This window comes from Lonchura striata, chromosome Z (assembly GCF_046129695.1).
Source record: "Lonchura striata isolate bLonStr1 chromosome Z, bLonStr1.mat, whole genome shotgun sequence".
NCBI lineage: Eukaryota > Metazoa > Chordata > Aves > Passeriformes > Estrildidae > Lonchura > Lonchura striata.
In genome coordinates this window covers 17,906,098-17,929,932 of record NC_134642.1, presented here as the reverse complement: position 1 = coordinate 17,929,932, position 23,835 = coordinate 17,906,098, and the positions used below count along the sequence as shown (strand labels likewise).

The 23,835-nt window shown below is 34.7% G+C and overlaps 1 protein-coding gene across 4 annotated transcripts in view; it reads right to left on the bottom strand.

The window, feature by feature from the left end:
* Positions 1–23,835, bottom strand: part of KDM4C (lysine demethylase 4C) — a 245,840-nt gene that overhangs the window by 21,704 nt on the left and 200,301 nt on the right. For 2 of the 4 annotated variants that reach the window (XM_021531680.2, XM_077790001.1), the window contains exons 18-19: positions 8,978–9,163; positions 2,551–2,721 (exon numbers count right to left, since the gene is read on the bottom strand). In XM_021531680.2, coding sequence (XP_021387355.2) covers positions 2,551–2,721; positions 8,978–9,163 — 357 coding nt within the window. Of the gene's footprint in view, positions 1–2,550; positions 2,722–8,955; positions 9,164–23,835 lie in introns of those variants that run through there. The other 2 variants (XR_002465552.2, XM_021531684.2) reach the window with 2 other exon arrangements.

Below are 23,835 nucleotides of genomic sequence, written 5' to 3'. Positions count from 1 at the left end.
CAGTACTGTTCTTGGTGCTGTGCAAGGGCAAGTGGTACACATAAATGCTATCTGCTGGAATAAGTTACTCAGGACTGCAGTATATACACTCCCTAGTTGTGTGCATGCATCATTAACTGAGAAAGTTGTCATCTCATGTTCTTTAAGATATCATGTACTGTCCCCCTTACTGAAGTCTTTCTATGAATTACAGGAGGAATTTGTCCTGCTGTTGCTTCCAGGAAGAGATTGTATCCATATACTTCTTTACACCTCTTACACCTGGGTCGAAGGAAAACGGGTTGGTTAGCATATTGGACAACTAGCTCATAGGTTTAAACCCTGTATTGAGGAGTCATAAGTCTAAGAAATCACATATAACACCCAAGAAATAAATAATGTTGAAATTTAAAAATCTAAATATGTGCCTATAGTTAAAACACTTAATAATTCCCCACCTCATATATTTAGTAAATGCTAGCACAAACCAAGATAAATACATATGAAAACAGAATAATGTATACCCTGATTTGGTTGTTATTGAATGCAGAGTTTCATGAAGCTTCAAAACTGAACTTTCCCTGCTCCCTATCTTCCTCCTTAAAAATAAATCACTGTGCCTGAGCATTGGAATTCTGGTTTATTGTTAGCTGAGCTGAAATTATGTGGTGGATTCAGCACATACTGGAAGAGCAAAAACCTCCTGCTATCTTTGTGAGCTGGTTGAAAAGTGAAAATATATTAGAAAAATAAGTTCTTCAACAGGCAGCAACATTGCCTTCACACCAGATTTGATGAACAAGTCCTCCCAGCAGCACCAACACCTGATATGAACATTGCATGGATTAGTCAATATTAATCTGAGAAGAAGAAAAAAACCCCACTTTTCCTCAGATCCAGTAACTGCTGCAGGTATATTATCTAATGAAAACATTTCTCTAAGGAATGTGAAATTTGTTTGGTGTTTCCATCTGTCCTGGTTTGTAATTGACAAGACACCATCAAACAATTATATGTTGTTCATCCACTATCTGAGAAGCACTGAGGCATATCCAGACCTGATTACATTTATTCTTATCTCCAGATCAGACACCCCACTAGGACAACAAGCAGTTCCTCATCTTCACCTTACCAGATCTTTGATGCAGCAGGCATTTGCAAGCAGGGTTTCTAATAACAATATAGCCACATTTACTGAGCATCTTGATCATCCTAAATCAGAATGTCATTGATCATTAATGGAGACTTTTGCAGTGTTTTGGATTAAAGGACAAATTTTCAAAGACCTGTAAGAGATTTGGCAACTGACTTCTATTCAGACCACTGGGAGGTAAACAGCTCAATTCCCAAACACTGATCTGAAATACATTCCCTCAAATACCATATTATAAAAAGATGCCAGACTTTTCAGTAACTAAGAAGCTTCGAAGAACAGCATCATTTCCTGATGCTGTTATATCTGATATGACTGATATATCTGTCAGATAATGCTTCTCTCAGGAAAATATTAGGTCTGCAGAAAGCAGAAGAGCTCAAAGACTTTCACAGAAGAAAAATGTGGAGCACTTCTAGGAGTTGCATCCCTTGAGCTGCAAAGCCAACATCCTCTGGCACTGCTGTGTAAGCCAGGCTCTTCCCCTCTACATACTGAACAGGACTAAATGAAAAGTGATCTTGCAATAAGCATCATTTTTGCCTATCAGTGGTCCCTGGAGGCTTTAACTTCTGGAAATTAGTAGGAAGTACACCAAAAATACTGGTTTAGCATACAAAAGACTCAAGAGGATCATGAAAGTAAATGAGTATTAGAGTCACATCATGAGAAAGATGTCAAAGGGCACTAAATGAACACCACAAAGCTTAACATCCAATGTATTCATTGCAAACATGATGGTAAAAAGAATCTTTCTCCAATTGCAAATCTTGCTCATATGTGCCAAGTCCACAATGTGGTCTTTAACAGTTACAAGAACCATGGTAGTTTATGTAAGTGCATAAGGGAAATAAAAATCTCAGCTGCCTTTTGAAAATGTAATAAACTATACTATATATAGATAAACTACTATCTTTTCCCTAATGATTTTTATCACTACTAATGTAATATCACAAACTAAATATCAGGAAGAGTAAACAAGTTGTTGGAACAGATTCTTGAGAGCTGCTCTTCATATTACAGCAGAAGTTTTCTATCCTGCAAGGAATTTCTACAAGTTATCTCTAAGTGACAGAGAAGGATATACAGAATTCCTGCTTTCATATTCTTTATTAAATATGTATTTCTTATTTAATTAAAAGATTTTCTAAGATTATTCTTGATTCATTTGGTCAAATGGCAAATTATAACAACCAAAGTTTGGAAACCCATTAGAAAATAATCATTCTCAGCAGTTAAAGCAACAAACATGAACTAAGCACTAAATTGTTATGTCCTCAAATTCATAAGAATTAGGTCAAGAGATTCCAACTCTCTAATGTAAAAAAGAAAACTAATCAAATGCCAGAAAAACCCACCCCAAAACAAAAAATCAAGAAAGCAAACCAGAATGAATAGGATTCTGAGAAAATACTTACTACAATGTCTTCAGGAAAAGCATTCAGACTGAAGGAGCCATCATCAAACATGACTTCATAGAAAACCTGAGATGTCACTCCTATGACTTTGCAACTATAGTATCGTGTGTTTCTATGTTTTGTGATGACGGTCTGCCCAACAGTAATGGCCTTCCCACATACTTTAGCCCTCTTGAAAAGAAAGAAGAATTTAAAAGAAAAAATAAATTTAAAATACCAGCTTAGTCATAAATAATTCATTGGTGTAAAAACAGGGTTGATAACAGCTGAGCATTCAAGATAAAAACTTCAAATTAAATTAATTTAATTCAATCATGTTAACAAAATTTCTTTTACTTAAAAAATTTTTCCACTTTGTAGGAAAACAAATGACATCTAAAGAATACTACATCAAAGCATATTTCTGCAACTGATGCCTTAAAACTATTCTGCATTGCATCAATAAGATATAATTAGAAAAATTTGTTAATTTTGTTTGGAGGATAATTTGTAGAATTTTCCTGAAGACATAAGATGTCTCCCGGAAAAGAACCAAGAGTATGGTTGGAATTATTTTTAAATAAAGAGATTTTGAAATACTAGATTTCTGTATGATTCCACATAATAAAATGAAATTTTGCCCAGTGAGATGCAATAACTAAACACATATCCAGCTCTTGCCAGATCTGTCTACAGGCAGTGTATGTGAGGGACCTTTTAACCCCCATCGTGCACAGCTTTTGCTTTAAAGCTTCCAACAGCACTGATCATTCTTCATCAGTTATTTGCATACTATATCAGTAACAATATTTTTTTTTACTTTTCACTTATAATCCTCCAGTGCTAATTATATCAATCAGAAGACTAGCAGCGTTCTTAAACTATGCAAAAATTCTACATCAATAACTTAATTTATGGATTCTACTAATATAAAAACAATGGAACCTTGTAGGAAGGCAATCATGAAGAAGCTCACACCATGCAGTCAACTGTTACAACTCAGCCCCCAACTACTGTTGAACCCTGTGAATCTTTACAAGCAACCTTCTTCACCAAAAAATATAAAATCAGTAGTATCTTCTCATCCAAGTAACATAGAAGGCACTTCTTTCTTATGAGCTTAACTATTCAATATCTCACAAAGGTCCATTGTTTTTATACAAAAGGGAGCTATTGTGAGTTTGGCTACCCCTAAAGAGTTGAACATTTCTGGTTATGTAAGATGCATATGCACTGGAATACCTAAGGATGAAATATTTATTAGAAATGTTTATAGAGGCTGTAAAAGAATAATTTTATACACAGTCCACACTAAAGTAATCATCAAATTTCCTAGCATTGCTTTTGAAACCTTCAAAGGCAGTAAATTTTTTAGTCAATATAATAGTCTTAAAATTGTCTCATGAAAATCTGGGAAATCCTACAGCTGTAGGATTTTTATCAATAGAATTGAATAGAATAAAGAACAGCATCAGTTCTTTTACTTAGATTTCGACTACTAGCAGTAAAGTGAATGCTCTGATGTAAGAGGAAAAACCCACTCTAAACTTGAAGACTTCTGTTTTTGCACTGACTTCTTGTCACTATTGGGCTTCCTTCTTGGATCTATTTGAAGCATTTATACTTTTTAAACCTCTCTGCTCCCAAAACCTAAGGGCATACCAAGTACAAATATTCTGGCCATTTTTATTGGCAGTACACTATAGATCTGTGTGTCAGAGCTCTGCCTGTCACAGACACTTGCAGTATTTAGCTGAGGTCACCTCAGATAGTAAAACTCAATGATGTTCCTAAAGCATTTCCAAGTGTATCTAGAAATAATGTTCTGAACATATTCACAAATTATTTAACCATTATATGTATAATAAAATTATTTCTTCCTCAATTCAGCAGTCTATAGGTAGGTTAAGTATAAAAATGAGCTACATAAATAGCAACTGACTAATATCATAGGAGCAATAAAATGCCCATAAGCATGTTTTATCCTATCTTGGAACATATGTAAACATACATGGTAATTTACCTTTCAATTTTTTATTTTATCCTATTCAGTTTTGGTGGGGGCAGAGATGGATCAGATGTAAATTAGAGACTATTAACTGATTTATTTCTATGAAATAATAGGAAAAGTATTATACTACAGAAACCAAACAAGATATTGCTCTATTCTCTGAAAGAAGATGCATCTCTCCAGTGAAGATGGAGAGAAAATAACAATATTTTAAGAGACAATGCACATTCAATTAATGATAAAATTTTCAGAAAGGAATGCCATTTCTCATTAGGAAAAGTAATAAAACCCAAAAATGCATTCTAGCTCAAGGAGATTATTTTTTAGTATGTTCTCTTCATAGGATTCTTAATTTATTTCTCAGAAAAATATATTTACAAGTATAGTCTGCAAATGATTACATGTCCCAGAAAACATATCCTGACAGAAAATCTTAACAATGTATTGACGTTAAGAATGTAATTTTTGATCAGAAAGGACAGATGTTAAGTAAGGGAGTCTATCAGATTAAAGAAACAGCTTTAACAGGTAGTTATCAGATTATTGAGAAAGCTGTAGTTTAAAAGCATGATTTTCTTTAACAGCTGCAAAGCCAAGAATGAACTAAGATAGTGGAAGAAATACAGAAAACAACTAGATATAAAGTAAGCTAATCTCCCCTTCTGTGTGCAAACTTCAAAATATAAAAAGGAAAATTACTTTCTCCTTCATTTTCTATATGGCAGGAAACAAAAACCTTAAATACATAAATTATGTGAATATGAATTTATAATAACATAATGAAGTAGATATCTGATGTACATCTCAATACCTAGAAACTTTCTCAGGCTACAGTTTTTAATCGGGGACCCTAAAAGATCTGAGACTCATTCCATACCAGAACTTAAATCTCACATTATCGTTTACTCCTTGGAATTCCAATTTCAGCATAGAAATTATGCATGGCATTTCAAAAATAATCTAGCATGTGATTTTTGAATAACATGTCCTTCTGAAGGCATGACTTAGTCTTTCTGAGATGTTCAGGGGCTGGCAGTAGTTAGCCAGTAATAGTTAGAAAGTGGCAAACAATGACACAGAAAAAGGATCTACAGCTTCCATTAGACAGCATCTCTTAATTCCCTGTTTGCTACAGAGGTTAAGAACTGGCTGATAATAGTAGAAGGTAATTTAAAGTAGCTCCAAAAACAGCAACAATAGGTATTTGCATCTCCTGTCTTTGCCTCTTCTAAAGATCATTATTCTTTCAAATGTTACTGCGGCTGTCTAGATAGCCCCTTTTGTTCACAATTTCCATAAGAATTAGCTGTGAGTACAGGTTTGTCTCCAGCTGGTTTTCTCTGATCTGCAAGGCTTATATGGATCTTTTGGGCTTGGGTTGATTTTTTTGTGTTCAAACAGTGGCATACAACTCCTTTTCCTCATTTTCTTGTGTATGAATGAGTTCTTTTAATCAAAACACATCCATCTGCAGCACCTATTCTCAAATGCACTTCCACATGTTCTTGCAGTTTTGATTACAAAAATGTGTGAGGGATATGTTTCATGCTCAGAGACAAGCACAGTCAAGGAGAAAAAAGAAAAAAAAAAATCCACACCACAACCTGTAAGTAGCAAATCACAGAGCCTTCCCTGCATTTTGACAGTCCAATTTACATAAAAAATATCATAGGCAATGACAGCAATAATCTGAAACACCCAATATAGAAAAATTACTCTGGTAGCAATTTTTTGTGTTATTTCTAAAGCTATACCTCCAGCAAATATAAGACATAGGCTTAGTTTTGAGTCCATGAACATGGAAACATATTTCTGAAAAGTCATTTCAAATATCAACATTTAAAAACTCCAGTTCATATATTTCTGTATTTACTTCATTTGGTAGCATCAGATGAATTCAAGGATTATTGCTTTCTCTATTGATTTTCTCTTTCATGATTTTTCTTCAGATAACCCCACTAGTGTTTTCAATGACTGACAACAAAAAGGCACTCTAAAATACTGAAGACAATACTGAAGACTCAGTGTTGTGAAAAAGGCCTATGAATGTATGTTGAAAAATTTTTCTTGAGTTCACAGGCATAAGTAAGTTGGATGCATAGGCTACTTCCTCACTACAATAAGCCCTTGCCTGAGGTGAAGAGATATGGTAATAATACTAGTAATAATATACATTTACCTGTTTATGTAGACCTTTTTTGTTGAACACCCTCACTGATTTACTTATTAAAATATCAGTATAGGTATATGTCATAATTTTTCCTAGTGCCCAGAAGTCATTCTTTGTTGAGTTTTTGGGTTTGATTTTTTTTTAAAACTTGAGGAAAGCAGTAAACATTGAGTCAGTACAAAGGTAGTCACTGAGCATTTAGATACAATATTTAGAGTCTATATTAATTAAAAATATTTTATTTTTTTCCTTGAGATTAGGAGAAATAATAGTGTCCTTGCTTTATGAACAATGTTTTCTGCTAAATATCAGAAGACATTTTTTCATACTGACAAGATAATCTGACTCCTATAAAAATTTGCTAAGTGAGTATAATATTTCAGTCTGCATGATTTCCTGTTCTGCTTCTAAGCAAGGAAACTGAAACAACAGGCAAAAAAGAAAAGTTGATTAGAAGTAGAATGCATTGCTATGCCTAATGGTGAAGAGCAATGTTATTTCTGCATGAATTAACAGCTAAAAGCTAAGAAAAGCATCACAAGAAAACCAATGGTGAGAAAATTTCTGAAAGCTTAAAGATGTGATTAATTATCCAAAAGACAGAATATAAACTCAAGCATTTAAAAGCATATGGCAATCTCCTTTGTCTCAGGAGTAAGCTAAGAATTTTACAGAAAAACATTCTTTAACAAAATATCTGCTCTTTTCAAATTTTGGCCCAATTAAAAACACAAAAGCATAACTTTAATTTCTCTTCTGCAAACATTTAGCTGAGCTGGGGGAGTGGTGGGGGGGTGTTGGGGAAGGCAATAATAGTAAATCTTTTCAAAAGAGTTAGTGCTGAATTTCAGGAAATGATGTAATTGTCTCATTCCAAGACACTTTCTATGTTCTTCACACATTATCTTAGACAAAATCCTGTTTTCTTCCATACCTGATGGGGTTTCTTTTCTTCTACACTACCTAATATAGGTAAAGAAAATCACTAAGAAAGCATGGAATTTATGGGAGTGGTGCAAATCCTACTACCTAGATTATAAAGACCTGTCTCAAAAAGATACTAGAAAACATTATGGAAATGTTTGCCCTATTTTTACTGGCCAGGAATTTAATCCAGTAATTTTCAACCAATTATAATGTTTTCAAAAAACCCCAAGGACAGTATCTTAAGTTGCCTGTACAGACAGAAGTTTAAGTTTGTTTGTTTCTCAAACCAAACTCATTCTCTTGGGAAATGTTTGCAAGAAATTAAAACTACATGAAGTGTGCTGATTTAACATGTTCATTCATTTTGGAAAACAAAAATATTATAAAAAATTATTATAAAAACAATTCTATTGAAATTTAAAACAGGGATAAACCATATGTTTCCCTTCCAAAAAATCACCTGCAGTTTGAACACTCAGGGCTGATTACTTCAGTTGGGAGGCATAATAATTCAGTACACTTGGAAGAAAATCCTACTCTTCAGTAGTCTTGTTAAGTCTTGTCATTAAGACCAAGGATTCACTGACAAGCTCTTGAAATGTCAACATCTATGATACAGACATTACCTGGGTTTATGTCTTTAATTTCTAATGCATATAGGTGAAAAAAAATGCAACGTGACGGACTTACCAAGCTCTTTCCTTAGTAAGATGATGTTAAATCCTTCTGGTTTGGAAGGAAGGAAAATACAGCTACTAAAGCCCAAGATGAATAGCAGAAATTCTCTCTTAGTTGACATAGTAACCATTTATTCAAGTAAAAGACATTAAACTAATTATTGATTGTGCCTCATCTAAAATTAAAGGCTCTTCTCCAGCACAGAATAGAAATAAAAAGGCAGTCATAACATGAATTTTCACGGTATGCCAGTGTTACTTTGCCAGATGACAGAATAATTGTAATTGAATATTTTCAAGAGATTCTTTGACTGGAAAACAAAGATTTTACATATACACCACATCCATTATCTCACAGGATCTGTGCGTATTTGCAAGATATTGTGATCTGGGTATTTGTAATATACTTCAGGTTAACAAAACAGAGAACTCAGAGATTTGTTCTGGCTGTCAAAACATACTCAACAAGGACTTTAAATTAAAAAATGTGTTAAGCATATCAGGTATCACTTCTCTCAGGTAACAGCATAAGGAAAAACCCTCAAGCTGTAAGAGATTGGTATGCATGAAAATACATAGTGTGGATCGTCTCCTCCACCTTCTCTGGAAATGTACTTTAATTCTGCAATTCCATTTTTTAAGAAATAAGAAAATATTCCTTACCACATTTTGGTTGATCTTGTGCCTGAAACATGTGATGTAGACAAAACATGGCCAGTCATTAGGTTCCATCAGCACTCCTGCAGCATGGGCACAGGTAACATGGAAAGATGCTGGGCAGCGTCCATATGAACACTGAATGCAGGCACCAGAGATTTTCTTAACTCTCTGCTTGCAGAAGATACATTTCTGAAGGAGCAAAATAAACAAAATATTTTCTGTCCTTCAATGATTCCTGCAAGTGACTCAAAAAGTTATTTGTGAGCCAATGATTACATTTTTTTATCTTGCAATTATATACACTGAAAGGAAGAGCAGTTATTAACTACAAGGCAACTAAGTAATGTAATTAATATACAGCATTTTTGCATTTTCATATAAACGTATTCCAGTGCTACAGCAGATAGATAGATAGATAGATTGATTGATATTTAAAAGTTTAATTGTAAATTCCATGATTCCATTCTCAGAAAATTAACCTTCTCCTAAAATTGGTAAATCAAATACTCTACATGATTTGACCAAAACAATACTAAGACTCAAAAATAAAGAGAACAGGTCTGACTGACATGTTGGGCTAAACAGGACTTCCATATATCATTTGATTTAGCTCGCTATTGTGAGTCTGGACTAAATATATATGCCTTTGTAAAGTGGCTAATCTAACACATTCAGGAAACATCTACAGCATCCTCAGATAGCCTGTTACAGTGGATAAATCTCCTCTAAATTAGAGACATTTTATTTATCTCAAGTTTTTGCATAATTGTACAGCTGAAAGCTCTATCTAAGACCACTTTTATTTTTCAGCCTGCTTTACATTGGTTGAGTATTTAACATAATGTCAATACAATAAGCTATATTTCCTTATGTCATACATTCGAACATCATGCCAACAGACCTACTGGCATCAAGACACACTGTCTGTTTTTCCCTTTTGCCAAAAATGAAGACCACATCAAAATAATGTCACTATTTCTTAAGTGGCACAAGTAATGAGCCAATAGGAAAAGAAGACAAAGGGATATAGGTTACGTTAACTTAGTCTGGGGACTAAGTTCTAATAAACCTAAAAAACAGTACAAGATGAACTGTACCTTGCCACCATAAGACATTAACAAGCATGCTAGATAGAATAATTGTTTCAGTAACTTTATGGACACTTTTTTACATCACATGTGAGAATTATCCTCTGATAGCTCTCATCACAGCTAACAAAAATACAAATGTTATTGGCAATCATGAAGTTATCTCAGCTATTATAAACAAAATTTATGCAATGACACACACCAACAAATTCAATAAAACATACTCTTGGAATATTGCTTACTTCCATTTCTTCTAAATTTGCTGCCCACCAAATTGTTAAACACCCTCATCTACCTATGTTGAGAACATAAGTAAAAATAATTTTGGTATGTTTTTGCTGCATGATTAATAACACAAAGCATTAAGTTTTAAATCACATCTAATTCTTATTCAGAGGTGACTAAAGAACTTGATTCGCCATTGTTTCTTGATTTTCTTATTCCGCATAAAACCAGAAGAAATTTTATTGCATAACTCAGTACTTAAATAGTTTCAATGGTTTCTGGTATGTGGTTTGTAATAGAAATAATACTTTTGGTAAGATGTCAAGCTCACTGGCCCTAGTTCCTGTATCACCTTGAATGTGAAATACTCTTTAAGTTCTGTCCTCATGTTCACCCTTCACCCATGTGCCTGCATGGCTTTACACAAACGGAAATTTAGAGTAATGAGTAGCATCTGAACTTAGGGAGAAATTTTACATATTATTCACTCAAAGGACCTGAATTCAGCTCTACTGTAGCATCATCAGGTTTAAAGACTAGTAAGAGATAAAGATGATTTGTCTTTAGAAGAAATGTTTCAGAAAATTTGCTCATGGGCTGACATCTTGCTGCGTGTTTGTATTCATGTGCATGAAGCCATTTCCAGGTAAGTGGAGTAACTGTTTTCCAAGGGAGCTTAAAGATTTCTTCTATATATATATATGTATTCAGAACCTACTAAGTGGAACTTCCAGATAGAAAATACAATTGAAATCTAGTATGTGTAATATCTAGACACTGAGTTCATATAAATAACTGAGCTCCTCTTGAATGCTTTTTCATACAGGTATACACAAAGTCAAGAATCAGATTAATGGAAGAAGACCAGAGCACTTATGAATATTAAAAAAACCCAAAACAAAGAAAAAACAACCAACCACAACCCCAAACAATCACACAGCCAAACAAAATACCCCAAAAAAATTCCACATCTGTTCTGAAATAAATACCCCAAAAATGCAGTTCAAACAAAATGTAAAAAATGAGGAAAAGGAATAAAGTGCAGTTTAACTAACATTTACTGAAGAAATTGTAACATCACATCAGGAAATGCTGGACCCCTTAAATTATTGGCTGCACAAGCACAAGGGAACAAATATGCAAACATTACAAAGTGGTTGTAAGTTTCTCCTGTGTCTTACTAAAGTACTATAAAACCTTGGGAGATGCAAAAATCTAGAACTGTACTATGTGAGTAAAGCTTCAGAAAAAAGATGAATTTACAACTCTCTATACGTAAAATTGCTCTTCTAAATTAATATTTTAAGTCTGATTACCTTCCAGACAGAAAGAAGTAGAAAAGCTGTAAAAAATAAAAGCTGCATTACACAAGACAGCAAGAAATGCTGGCAGGAAAGCTGGAAAGGTAGTCCGGAAAACTAAAAATGCAACAAATTAAATGGCACAGCCATAGCCAATCCTTAGAAATTAAGAGTAAAAGCTTCATCCCTCCCTGTAAGAAAACTTAATGTAACATGTCCGACAAACTGGTATAGTATGAGAAAACATTTCTCACAATGCTTTTCAGAGTTTCAACTTTAAAGGACTGAAAATAGTTATTAAAGTACAAAATAATTATTAAAAAACAAGCTGTCCAATTACTCTTGACTGTATTCTTATTCCAGTCACGTTGGTGCCAAAGTAATGTAATTTTGATAAAGGAGTAAAGTTGCTTAAAATTTACTCATATAAAAGGTACACTGCTTGGTTGTAAGTATTTCTGGGAATGCACACCAAAGTTTGCATTATGAAAGTGAAAAAATTCCCATTTTAACCATGCAATAAATCTACCTCACTGGCAAATACAAGGAGGGCAATTGTTACATGAGTTAACTCCAAACCCACATTAATCGTTTGTGCATACACTCTTCAGGTATCAAAATGATTAAATCATGGATACGAACAGGTAGAAAAATGCAGGAAAAGAAAAAAGATCTCATATTTCTTTCTGGGTTTAAGGAATACCAGAAAAACTATGAAAACCATTCTTTTTCAAGAACGCAGAAAAATAATCAAGATTTGCAAATAAAGAAATATGTTTCTATTTTATGTAAGATGCTGTGTTGTTTGTACAAGCATTACACTGAGGATGATGCAGATGTATCTCAGCTTTACAATGACTCTCAAACTGAGGTATTAATTTTGAAAGTCCAGTGTTCAAGCAAACTGCAGCTTGCTTGCATAACTGTAATTAAGGCAACATGGTCCCCCATTCAGATGTAAGAGAAAAAGCCCCTTCATATTTGAAACAATACATCAAATGCTCAATCCATTTTAGTTGATAAATAAAATCAGAATACATAAACCAAAAGCAGAGCAAGCTATAAAAAATCTGTTTTGCATAGACTTTTGGAACATTAGCTGAACTATATACTAAATTGTATATTAGTTATAAGTAGTGAACTGAACTGAGCTATGTCTGCCTATACCAGCAATTCTTTCCCTCTCTCGCTTCTGAAAAATAGCATATTTCTCATACTCTCACTTGGAGTTTTACAACATATGAATTTAAATATTTTAAAACTTTTTTCATATATTAATATTATTTATTATAGTATGGTGATACATAAAAAAACCCAAATGGAGTATGATGTAAATGTACAAAAAATAAAGAACTAAAACAACCTCACTGAAAGTGACCAAAGGAAAAAGGCATCAGAATCTCAGAAGAAAGGGAATTACTGATTGTGAAGACTGAGGTTTCACCCTCCCCTACCTCTTCCCTGAATTCTGACGTTCATAGGTTTGTCAAATGAAGGAATCATATAGGATGGAACCAATCCCAAACTATTCCTGCAAAACAAAAGGTCTAAACACCTCCCTGTCGGAGCTATTAGGAGGAGGTATTGTATTTAGGTATTTAAGTTTGCTACTTTTGAAACAAACAAATTTGATATACCATGAACACATTTTCTAAAACACATTAATGTTAATTCAATGCCCAAATGACAGTTTTTCAGTAGCTTGAAACTACAGCTGTTCCTACCAACTAAAGCAATTCTGAATAGCTAGGAAGAATGTCATTTAGATTTAATGATTGCTAGATATTAGTGCAAAGCAGAGACCGAGGGAAAAGTACCTGAGGATCAATCTTAATCAGAAATCCAGATGTAAAATGAATTGCAGAATAAATAAAATTGTTTATATAACCAGAGATTTAAGAATATAGGACAGAAGAAAGTACTGCAATCTTCTAGATTGTGAAGTGACCTCTTTTTGCCCCCCAAAAGAAAAATATTCTGCTGCAAATAAATTTCATCATCATGGAATAGCTCTTTAATATTAATAGTCTGCAAACCTATAAACAGATTGGATTTTAAAGAATGAATTTGAGGAACCTGGATGTTAGCATTTTGCAAGAGACAGCCCATTGGTAACTTTTATAATAATTTTTATGCATCCTTATTTAAAGATTTAGAAATTGCTTCCCTCAAAAGGAGTGGTATTTGCAAATAAAAATCCAGTCCCTAAAAGGATCATGAATTAATCACAGTAGCAGTGTTTTCTGATGGAAGGATTTGTGAATATAAGCACAAGCTGAGGTCACAGCAAAAAGCCAGGGATAGATTTTAGGAACAATTGTGAGTATTAATTTCTCCCCAAAATTATCTCTATGTCTTGGCAATCAAAATACTTAAGTGAAAGGGCTCACTGTAGTAAAACATTAGATGCTAGAAAAAGAAGTTTTTTCAAGAGAGCCTCAAAAAACTACTAGATTTTCAAATATTACTAAAAATAATACCATAAGAGCTCTGCTGCTGCTGCAGGTGATTAGTAACTACTAATAAGTAACTGATTTGTATATTCTCACCCTCTTTTATATATTTGCTGTTTTTTTGCCTTCTATGTATCATTTGAAATACTAAGACAGAGACACCACTGTAAAATTAAGAAAATTAATGTAAAATCACCTCTGATTTTTTCTATTAAAAATTCTTTATCTGCTTTATCGTCTCTTCATTTTGTAATGAACCTACTTTGCTTCCAAATCTACATTACCAGACAAACAAATCTGCTATTATGTATAACCACACCCTAGATATGAAAAGTCACCTCTCCTGTAAGCAACAATACCCATAGATACACATAGATTTTTAATTCAGCAAAGATTTTACAGAACATATTGGCAGAAGGTTGTTCACAAGCATATCAGCTGTTATAACCTGAGACTCACAATGTAAAATGCACAGTGAATTCCAAAGCCAGAACATGGAATAAAAGTGACAAAGATTACAGCAAGGGTTGGCAGCAAGGTACTGGCACAAAGATTTGTTAATGATGTGTAGCACAGTCAGAAGATGAATACGATGAAGACATTTGACACATTATCTGCAGATCAGTGGGCACGTTGTCTGCACAACTATCTTTTAGAATACAAAGTCAGCACTTAATTTTGGCAGAGAGTATGGTATGTTTCTATGGAAACAAACTCATTACTGCTTTTATATTTTATGTTTCCCTTTATTCCTGATTAATTTAAACCAAGATGAGTATTTGAGCTATGAAACTGACAGCATCAGAACATGTGAAGAAAGAGTTTGTTAGATGATATATTCTACTTCATTGTTCAGCATGTTCAGGCAATTATATAAAATTAACTAGGAATGTTGTTAGAGAAAGTACCGAGACTGTTCTGCATCCCTCTGGTATTTCAAACATAACAACCTGTAACTCAGGTTACAGAGGAAAAGCCCTAGAGCTTGTAGAAAACGATTTGTGATTTCTTACTATTCAGTAAGTCTGCCTATAGTATGGGGCAATGGCAAATTAAAGATGGCAGACTTTATCTAGATGTAGGCAGAATTCTTTTAGCTATAAATTTCAGCAGAAAAGTAAACATAACACTTATGCATCAGCAGCTATTAGAGACAGTAATCCTATTCTCTAATAACTCTGTGATAATGTAGTTTTGGGTCTACTCTCAATGAATGAACTTATAAATCGTTTAATTTTTAATTAAACATGAAAAGATATTGACGTCGTGCCAGAGATACATGTTGATTTAAAATACAATTTTAACAGCTGATAAAAAAAACTACCAGAACTTGCCAAAATCATACATAAATACTGTATCCATTAATTATTTCAACCCAACTATTAAGGTAATAATAGCTTTTAATTAATAGGAAAGGGAAGACAAAAATACAGTGCAGAGGTAAGAAAAATCAGATTTCTCCTGAAGAATGGATTGTGTGATTGAAAGTCATTAAATGGTAGGTTAAAAGAGAAAGAAAAAGAATCAGAGAAAACAAAACACTTGGTGAAGAAGTACTTATTTTGAAAGTACATGAAAGGGTTTGTACTTCTGTGATACACTATGCAGTCTCAGTAGCTGGTAAAACAAGTGCTGTGAGGCAATAGGCAGGAAATAAAAGGCCTTGTTAGAGCTTCAGCTATAATCCCACAATCACCCTATGACTATGCCATATCTTGAGAAATAAACTGCTTTATATTTATTTTCAGTATTCTTGAAGTTCTTAAATTCATAATCACATTCCAACACCAAGCACTACCATTAAGTCCCCACTTTTTTCATGCTAGAATAGTAATATGAGCACTCCACACTATCACAGATACTCTGAAAGTACTTAAGATGTCTCTAATCCTACCATAGAGATCTACTGATGAAAACACCATATCAACATATCTCTACTGTCTCCTCAGTTTTATTCACAAATACTAAACAGAAAACATTCAACCACCAACATCTTTAAAACAAAGAATCCCTACATACATAGGGAATATTCTGCTAGCACATATTTGCTGAACACAAGAATAAACACCTCTTTCTTCCAGATTCATATACATCAGGCAACACTGAGAATTTAGTCATCCTAACGCTACTTTTATCCACTTCATATCCTCCTCCTCTCAGAAATAAGCAATATGTGACTGTGAACCCAAAGTTTATGACTCCCAAGATTTTATCTTAATTGTCGTTTTTACATAGTCATGTATTTAACACATTTTTATTAGAGACAAACTGAATCTTTTTTCCAGACAATGTTTCTTCCCATGTAGGTTTGAATGTTGCAGATCTTGTGGGTTTTCTTCCTCACAATTTTCACCTTTTATCCTCCAGACGGTACTATAACAAACACACAGGATTAAAAATACCTTTTTTTTTTTTTTTTTTTTTTTTTTTAAGAAGCACTGTGCCTGTATTCAGTGCATCTTTCAGGCATCCTGAACTGAACAAGAAATGATTGATGCTAGTATTGGAAGGTTAATAATCAAGCAGAATAATACAGGAGGTTGGAAAGAATCTTCTTTTCCTTTTTCTTCAGGAAGAAAGCCTTTTTATTAAAACTTTCCTTCCGATTTGCTTAGACTAGTATGAAGAGATTTGCCATTACACTAAGACTAAAATATCTGACAAGCTGTGAAATGCCATTTAAGCTGAAAAGGTGATGAGGCATCATTTCACTGCCTCACTGCTGCAGCCTCCAGGCATCCCCAGTATTATAGCTTAACTGCAGTTTTTCCAGCTGATTCCTGTAGGCATTACTGGAATTTAAGGCAATGGTCAAGTCCAGATTTTTTTCTGCACTCCAGTCATTCAGTCACACACTTCTAAACCCCAGTGTGTGGCAGAGAGACAAAACAACTGTGCAAAACAAGGGAGAAGCTATTCCAAAGAATAATGGAGGTTGGTGGGGACCTCCAGGGCTCATATAGAATAACACTTAGGACGCAGACCTAAATCAGGATGCATAAGGCCCATCCAGCTGACTTCTGAACATCTACAAAGATCCCTCAACCTTGCTGGGCACCTGTTCAAGTGTTCAGCTCTCAGCTTTCATCGTAAAAAGCTGATAATAATTTTTTACACAACACCAGAATTTCACAACACTGGAATTTACCATGTTATGATTTGTGTTCTTTGCCTCTCAAGCCACCACCACGTAACTTCCAACACACACCACTCTCTCTCCTGCCTGTATCCTCTGGTTACCTTAGTATAAACAGCAGTGAAATCTTTGCAAAAAGATGCAAAGATGCAAAAATGTCTCTTTTCCAGGTTGAACACACCCAGTTTCTTCAGTCCCTCTGTACACATTCTGTGCTCCAGACCTGACCACCTCAGTGACCTTTCATTGGACTTTCTCCCATATGTCAATAAAAGGCAGACCAGGTGATGTCTTAACAAAAGTCAAATAAGGGAAGGATGGATCAATACCTTGGGCCTCATGGCTACACTATTACAAATCATGGCCCAGATGTGTCTATCCCCTACTGCAAGGGTACACTGTTGATGCATGCTTTACTTCTCCATCATGATCCCCATTGGTTTTCTTGCAAAGCCAATCAAGCTAAATCCAGTGGCAGACTTTGTATTATTCAATTTCAAAAAAGACACATTCCCCATAAAACAGAACATGGCTACACAAAATAATTAGAGAAGACATCTAGAATTTGCCAGCTCATGAGTCTTTAACAGAGAATGAACAAAGAACTTTAAGAGCCTGTATGGCCATTTCAACCTCCAGTTCTTTATGAGGTACCATTTAATGCAAAGTATTGCTCTGAGTAATATCATTATTTATACATAGTACAGAAATCAGTATTGTTATTACATAGTTTATTTTTTAATAATTGCATTATGGTGCTTCATATAAACACATACAAACACATAGAAATTTGCCATTCTAGTAAGATAGCAATTAAAATTAGGCCACCAAAATGCAGCATTGAAAGGATTATATTCTTAACAATATCCCAAAAATAATTTATGAAATTAAGAAATGCAAAGACAGTTTTTATCAAAATAAAGGTCCCACTATCTAATAAACTATCCTTTTGAGAATGGCAATTCAGTATGGTAATATCCATAATCTAAAAATATATTTCCATACAGACACCAAAAAAAACCCCAGTATTACTAAAGAGACAATTGTACAGAATTTAAGATACACAAGTTTCAATGCTCAAAGCCAAGAATCTTTGTCAGGCTCAAAAAAACCCTCTGATGACAATAAAAGCACACATGTCAAAATTCTTTCTGCCTACTACCATGACAGTAATGTGCTGGTTTGCATCTTAAAAGATTAGAAGACAGGAATGGACTTCAGTATATGTCCTCTGGGCGAGAAGAGGTCATGGCCAATTATATAGGTGAATGCACTTTCCCTCTGGGAAGGAAAATATTGTGCTTGTGAAGCACACTGAATGAGGCCACAGCTGCTTGTCAAGTTGTTCTCTGTTGAAGGGAAGCTGCTGTGGACAGAATACACTACTAGAAAATTAGGATAAGTAAAAACATTTAGTGTACTTATGTTACTGGCCATGAAATACTTGTCATCCCTACAGTAAATCAAGCAAATGTGAGTCGTGCCATTTCCAGGTACAAAAAATAGCATGCAAACAACCAAGTAAGTAAAAACTTGGAACAGAGGGCTATTTCAGAGTCACAGTTGTGTGGTATATTTTGTTTGGTGTGGGCTTTTTTTTTTCGTTTTTGTTGTTTGGGGTTTTTTTTGCTTGAGGATGGGGTCAAGGCACACATAAGTTTTAACAAGCACTGTCTAACAGAAAGTTTAATTTTTGGTCCTAAAAAGCTTGAGGCACTCCACAGCTCACAAAGAAAAGATTATTTCTGAAACTTTTACCCAAAAGTCAAAACCTATTTTTCAGTTGAGTTGATGTTAACATTATACCTAACCAGAAAATTTAGACAGACAAAAGTGATAAGGCAGCACAGAAAATGTATATTTTTTAAGACACATTAAAAAGTATTAAGTATAAGAAGTTTATAAAAATTCTACAGTCTAAAATGAATCAGTTGTACTAGCTAAGAAACAGAAAGTTATTTCTAAATGTTTCCTTCATTTCTAAGTTCTGTACTAAATTCACTAAGTAAATATACAGAAGAATCAGATGCACAAGAGGGTGAGTCTTGCCTTAGAGTATTTAGCCAGCATAAAAATTCAACAAATTGTTCTCTCTAGACTGAAACATATTAGTTGTTAATATACCCTACTGGTTAAAATAATTATTGGCAAAAAATGCAGAAGCATTGTATTTAAAATTGTTTCCCCACCCCCCCACCCCCCGCCCCCATTTTTTTTTTTTTCCTGTGACTTTCCTCAGATTAAAAAAATAAAAGAACAGTGTATCTTTATTATGGATATGCAAGCAAATGATCTCTTGGTTAAGAAAATATTGTATACTTTTTTGGTTAAGAAAGTATCATTGTTCTTGTATAAACCCAAAAGTATGTGGATGTCAGCACAGCTGCAAAGCGTTCCAAGTTTGCCATGGAAACAACATTCTTATTTCAAAATATTACAACTGCTCACTGCAGACTATTGGCATGAAAGCTCCCAATCCAAGCTCATTGACAGCTTCTGGAGTGGACAGATGAGGCATGGAAGATATTTTAAATTAGTTCATTTATCTTGCTCAGACATGGGAAGAGATGGAGAATTTTTCATGTTTATAGAAAAAAAAGCATAGAGAAAGAGAGAGAAAGAAAAACGGGGGAAAAGAGGAAGGGGGGAAAGGCAGGAGTAAAGCTGAGTAAAAAGGTGGAGGAAAGAAAGGAAGAAAAGGGAGAAGGATAAAAGTAGGGTAATAGAAGAAGGAGGATAAAATGATGGGAAAGAGGAGAAAGGTGGAAAGGGAGGGACTAGGGAAAGGAAGCACCTTTTTATATAAATTATTACCAGTTAAGCTGAATTTCACACATAATGCATTTTTTGTTCATTAGGAAACATATGCCCCAACACTAGCCAAACTAGCAGATGTTTTTAACCTATTTCATCTCCACAGTTTTCCAAGAATCAACACTGGGTTTTATTACTGCATCAAACACATCCAGACTTAAATTATTTTGTACTAAGTAACAGATTATAGATATTTTTCAAACATGCTTAAGAAACTCCACCATACACATCCAAGTTAAAAAAAAAAACAGATTAAATAGACATTTATTTAGTACAGTGTCTTTTTGCCATAGATGCTCTTGGAGCCAAATATAACATTATAAGGGAAATGGCTTAAAGGACTTTCTAATGTTCCAATGCCTCCTAAGAATATAATTCTGACAAATCCAGACAAAGATGGGCTTCCTCCTCCTGCTTCAAATGTGGATCACTCTATGGTTACACCTAGAAATGCAGCCTAGTACTGTAAGAAACCCCTAGGAAATGCAAAAATACCTGGTATGTACATGTCAAAATTCAGTGAGAAGCTCACAGGGAATCTCGCCACAAATAAGTGCATGGAAATATATGTATGAACATAGATTTCATTTTTATCAGAATAATGAAAAAACATTACAAAGGTCTACAATTACTGACTTTCTGCAGTATCAGTTCTAATTCCTTATATAAAGAGGCTTTTAATACTATTTATTTGAATGTATCAAATCATTCAAATGTATTTCTCATTCCAAAAGTAAACAGAAAAGTGAAACAATGCAGTTCTAAGAGAACCTGAACAAAAATGAATGAGTGTCTTTGGTATTTCCAACAGGGATACCCCCTATGGATAACATTTCATTACATTTTGTACTGCTATTTCTCATACACAACTCAAATTTTGCTTCATATAGAAACATATATATCTAACGTTTATATTTGTAATTTATTCAGTATGTCTTTTAATTAACTTTTCAAATGCAGTGATTAGGTTTGAAGAAAGTTAAGACTTTTCCTCATATCTTTATCTTCAATGTTTTTCATTCTACAATTTCCTGCTCTAAGAAACACTTTGTATCCTTGATGGATATGGAATTGATTTGTTTAGTGTGAGTATTTAGCAATAACTGTTATTAAAGGGCAAGCTGATCTCTCTTCCACTATGATGCCCAGTCCAATAAAACTGCATTACAGAAAGAAAATTTTTATAAGCTGATTACTTGTTCAGTGTGTTTACTGACTCGTCTACTTGGTCTAAGTGGACCCATTTAGTATGCAAACTATTTTGTTCAATTTTAAAATATCTGTTTTTGCATTTTTGCCATCTGGCTGTACACTTTTCTTTCCCAAAAAGCATGATCTATTTACCACTGCAAACAGTACTTCTTTAAATTAATAAGTACTAGCCTGGTCCACTGGCCCAGTTATCCAATCTGGAGAGCTTCTTTCCCTCTGCATTTGTATCACAAGCATTTTCATTAATGCAGGACTCATTCATGGGGAAACAAACTCCTAAGTAAAGACCTAATTTTAAAGGCAATTTAAAAAAAATTGCTACCAAAGGCTATCAGCAACAATATGTAGAAAAATATGAAAGAACAATATTTCAAAAATCAAAGAACAGGAAGAACACGTAGCATATAGCCTGACTTTTGACACCCATTTCTAAACTTCTTTTTGACTAGTTGCACTTCTGGAAGATACTCTTTCTCTCCACACAGTGCAACCAACTCCTTTGTTAATGGACCACTGAAAGATGCCTCATTGTATCTTAATGGCATAATACATTACAGAAGTCAGGTGAAGGAAGGAATTACACCTCTCAATCTGAAGACATGTAATATAAAAAGCAATAGCTGATATTTCCAGAAAGAAATACAACAACAGTTTGTAAACATAGCCCTGCCAAGTAATTTATGAACTTTTGAAAAGTTGTCTATCATAGAAAATATTTTTTTATCACTTGTCCAAAATTCAGCTAAAACCTTTAATAAACTAGAGTCTGACTGGAACAGCAAACACAGATTTTAATATGCCATTCATTTGTCTAAGCAACTTGATAAATTTTTAGAGCAGACATGTATAATATTTCAACCTAAACAACCCCAGACTGACCCAGTATGCTATGTTTGATCCCTAAACACATTTTACATGTTTATTCAGGAACTGATGCAGCACAGAGAAGTTTTCACCCTATACACTGTCAATTTGCTAAACACAACGTAGTGACTTAAGACTAGGGAAAAAAGACATGGATACTTGGATGCCTGAAGTATCACTGTATAGAACAGTTAATACAGTGATATGGAGGCACTTTCAAACTTTATGTGTAACTGTGAATCATTGATAAACTCATTTCCACCAGTCTGTGCAACATTATGACTGTGTCATGATTTGACACTGGCACCCACAAAAAATCATTCCCTCATTCCCTTCTGCTATAGCTGAGCAGAGGAGGGGGAATGAAAAATTAAAAGGATAACAACGTGGGATAAGCATTAGAAGAAAAAAACATTAAAGGCAAAACAGGCTCAAAATTTAGAAGGTATAAAGAAAAAAAATTATTAACAGAATGAAAAGAGGCTAATAAGAATTAAAATAAATATTTATAACATCTTTCCCCTTGCCCTCCTCGGCACTTTTTCCCTTCCCATTGACAGTGCAGGTTTTTAGTCAATTTGTCACTTCTAAAAATCTTCCTTCAGTTCACTTAGGGAAAGGAGTCTCCTTTCTTATGTCATGTGGTCCTTCCCATGGGAAACAGTTCTCTGTGAATTTCTCCAGCGTGGTTCTAATGTTCACGAGTAGCAGTCCCACCCAACCTGCTGTAATGTGAGTCCCTCCCACGGGCAAAGCAGTCTTCCCACAGCTTTCTGTGTGTAATTAGTTCATTGGGTGTAATCTTTTAAGGATGAGCTGTTCTACTTTGGAAGTCCTCTTTCTCGATCTGTGAAAGCAAGCGTCGTCTCTCTCTTTGAGCTTCCCACTAAATTACAGCTTTTCAGCATCCACATGCTCCAGTATGACCACCCTTTCTCACGGGACATGAGTGGACCTCTATATCCCCTCATGCTCTTCATGAATTTCAGGGAAATAGTTTGTTGCATTAGAGTCCTCACCATGGCTTGCAGAAGAATCTCAGTTCCAATGCCTGGAGCACCTCCTCCTCCCCCTCCCTCCTCTTCACAGACCTTAGTGTCACCAAGTTGTTCTCCCTGTGTGTTTTCATCTTCTCCTTTTTTTCTTACTCAGGAGAGAATTTTTGTCCCCAAGTTCACTTGTTCTCCAGTCCTATCAATTGAAAAGTTTTTACAGAGTTCTGCAGTGCTGGAAGGTCGATCCTGTCTGAGCTCCATGCTGAGGAATTGCTCACCATGCTTCTCTCTGTGGGCTACATGGTTCCCCAGCCACCGTAGCAGCAGATCCATTGAGAGCCTCTTTTCAAGCAGGCCACCAAAACCAAAAGATGCTGCCACCATTTCTGCCCTTCTCTTCACAGCATGGCTGGCTATAAGCAGGTAACAGGCAAAGCTCACTGCAAACATATTGAGCTGGCAGGGCCACTCCCAGCTCCAGTGCCACTCTTGGTGCAGCAATGGCCCCTCGGCAGCTGCCTCCCCGCCCTTCAAAAGGAGAGCTGCATGCATTTTTTCCTTTCTTAAGTATGTAAGCAGTCAGGCATTACTAACATCTCTAATTCGCTTAGGACCATGCCTATTTTCAGAGCAAGCCCACAGCTGATTTTGCCAGGCAGGGAGGAAGCTTCTAGCAGCTTGACACAGAAAAATTACTTCCATGGCTGGCTTCTTCCCTCCATCAAAAGAATCAAACCATGCAAAATCAACACAGACTAATAAACCCCTGTGAT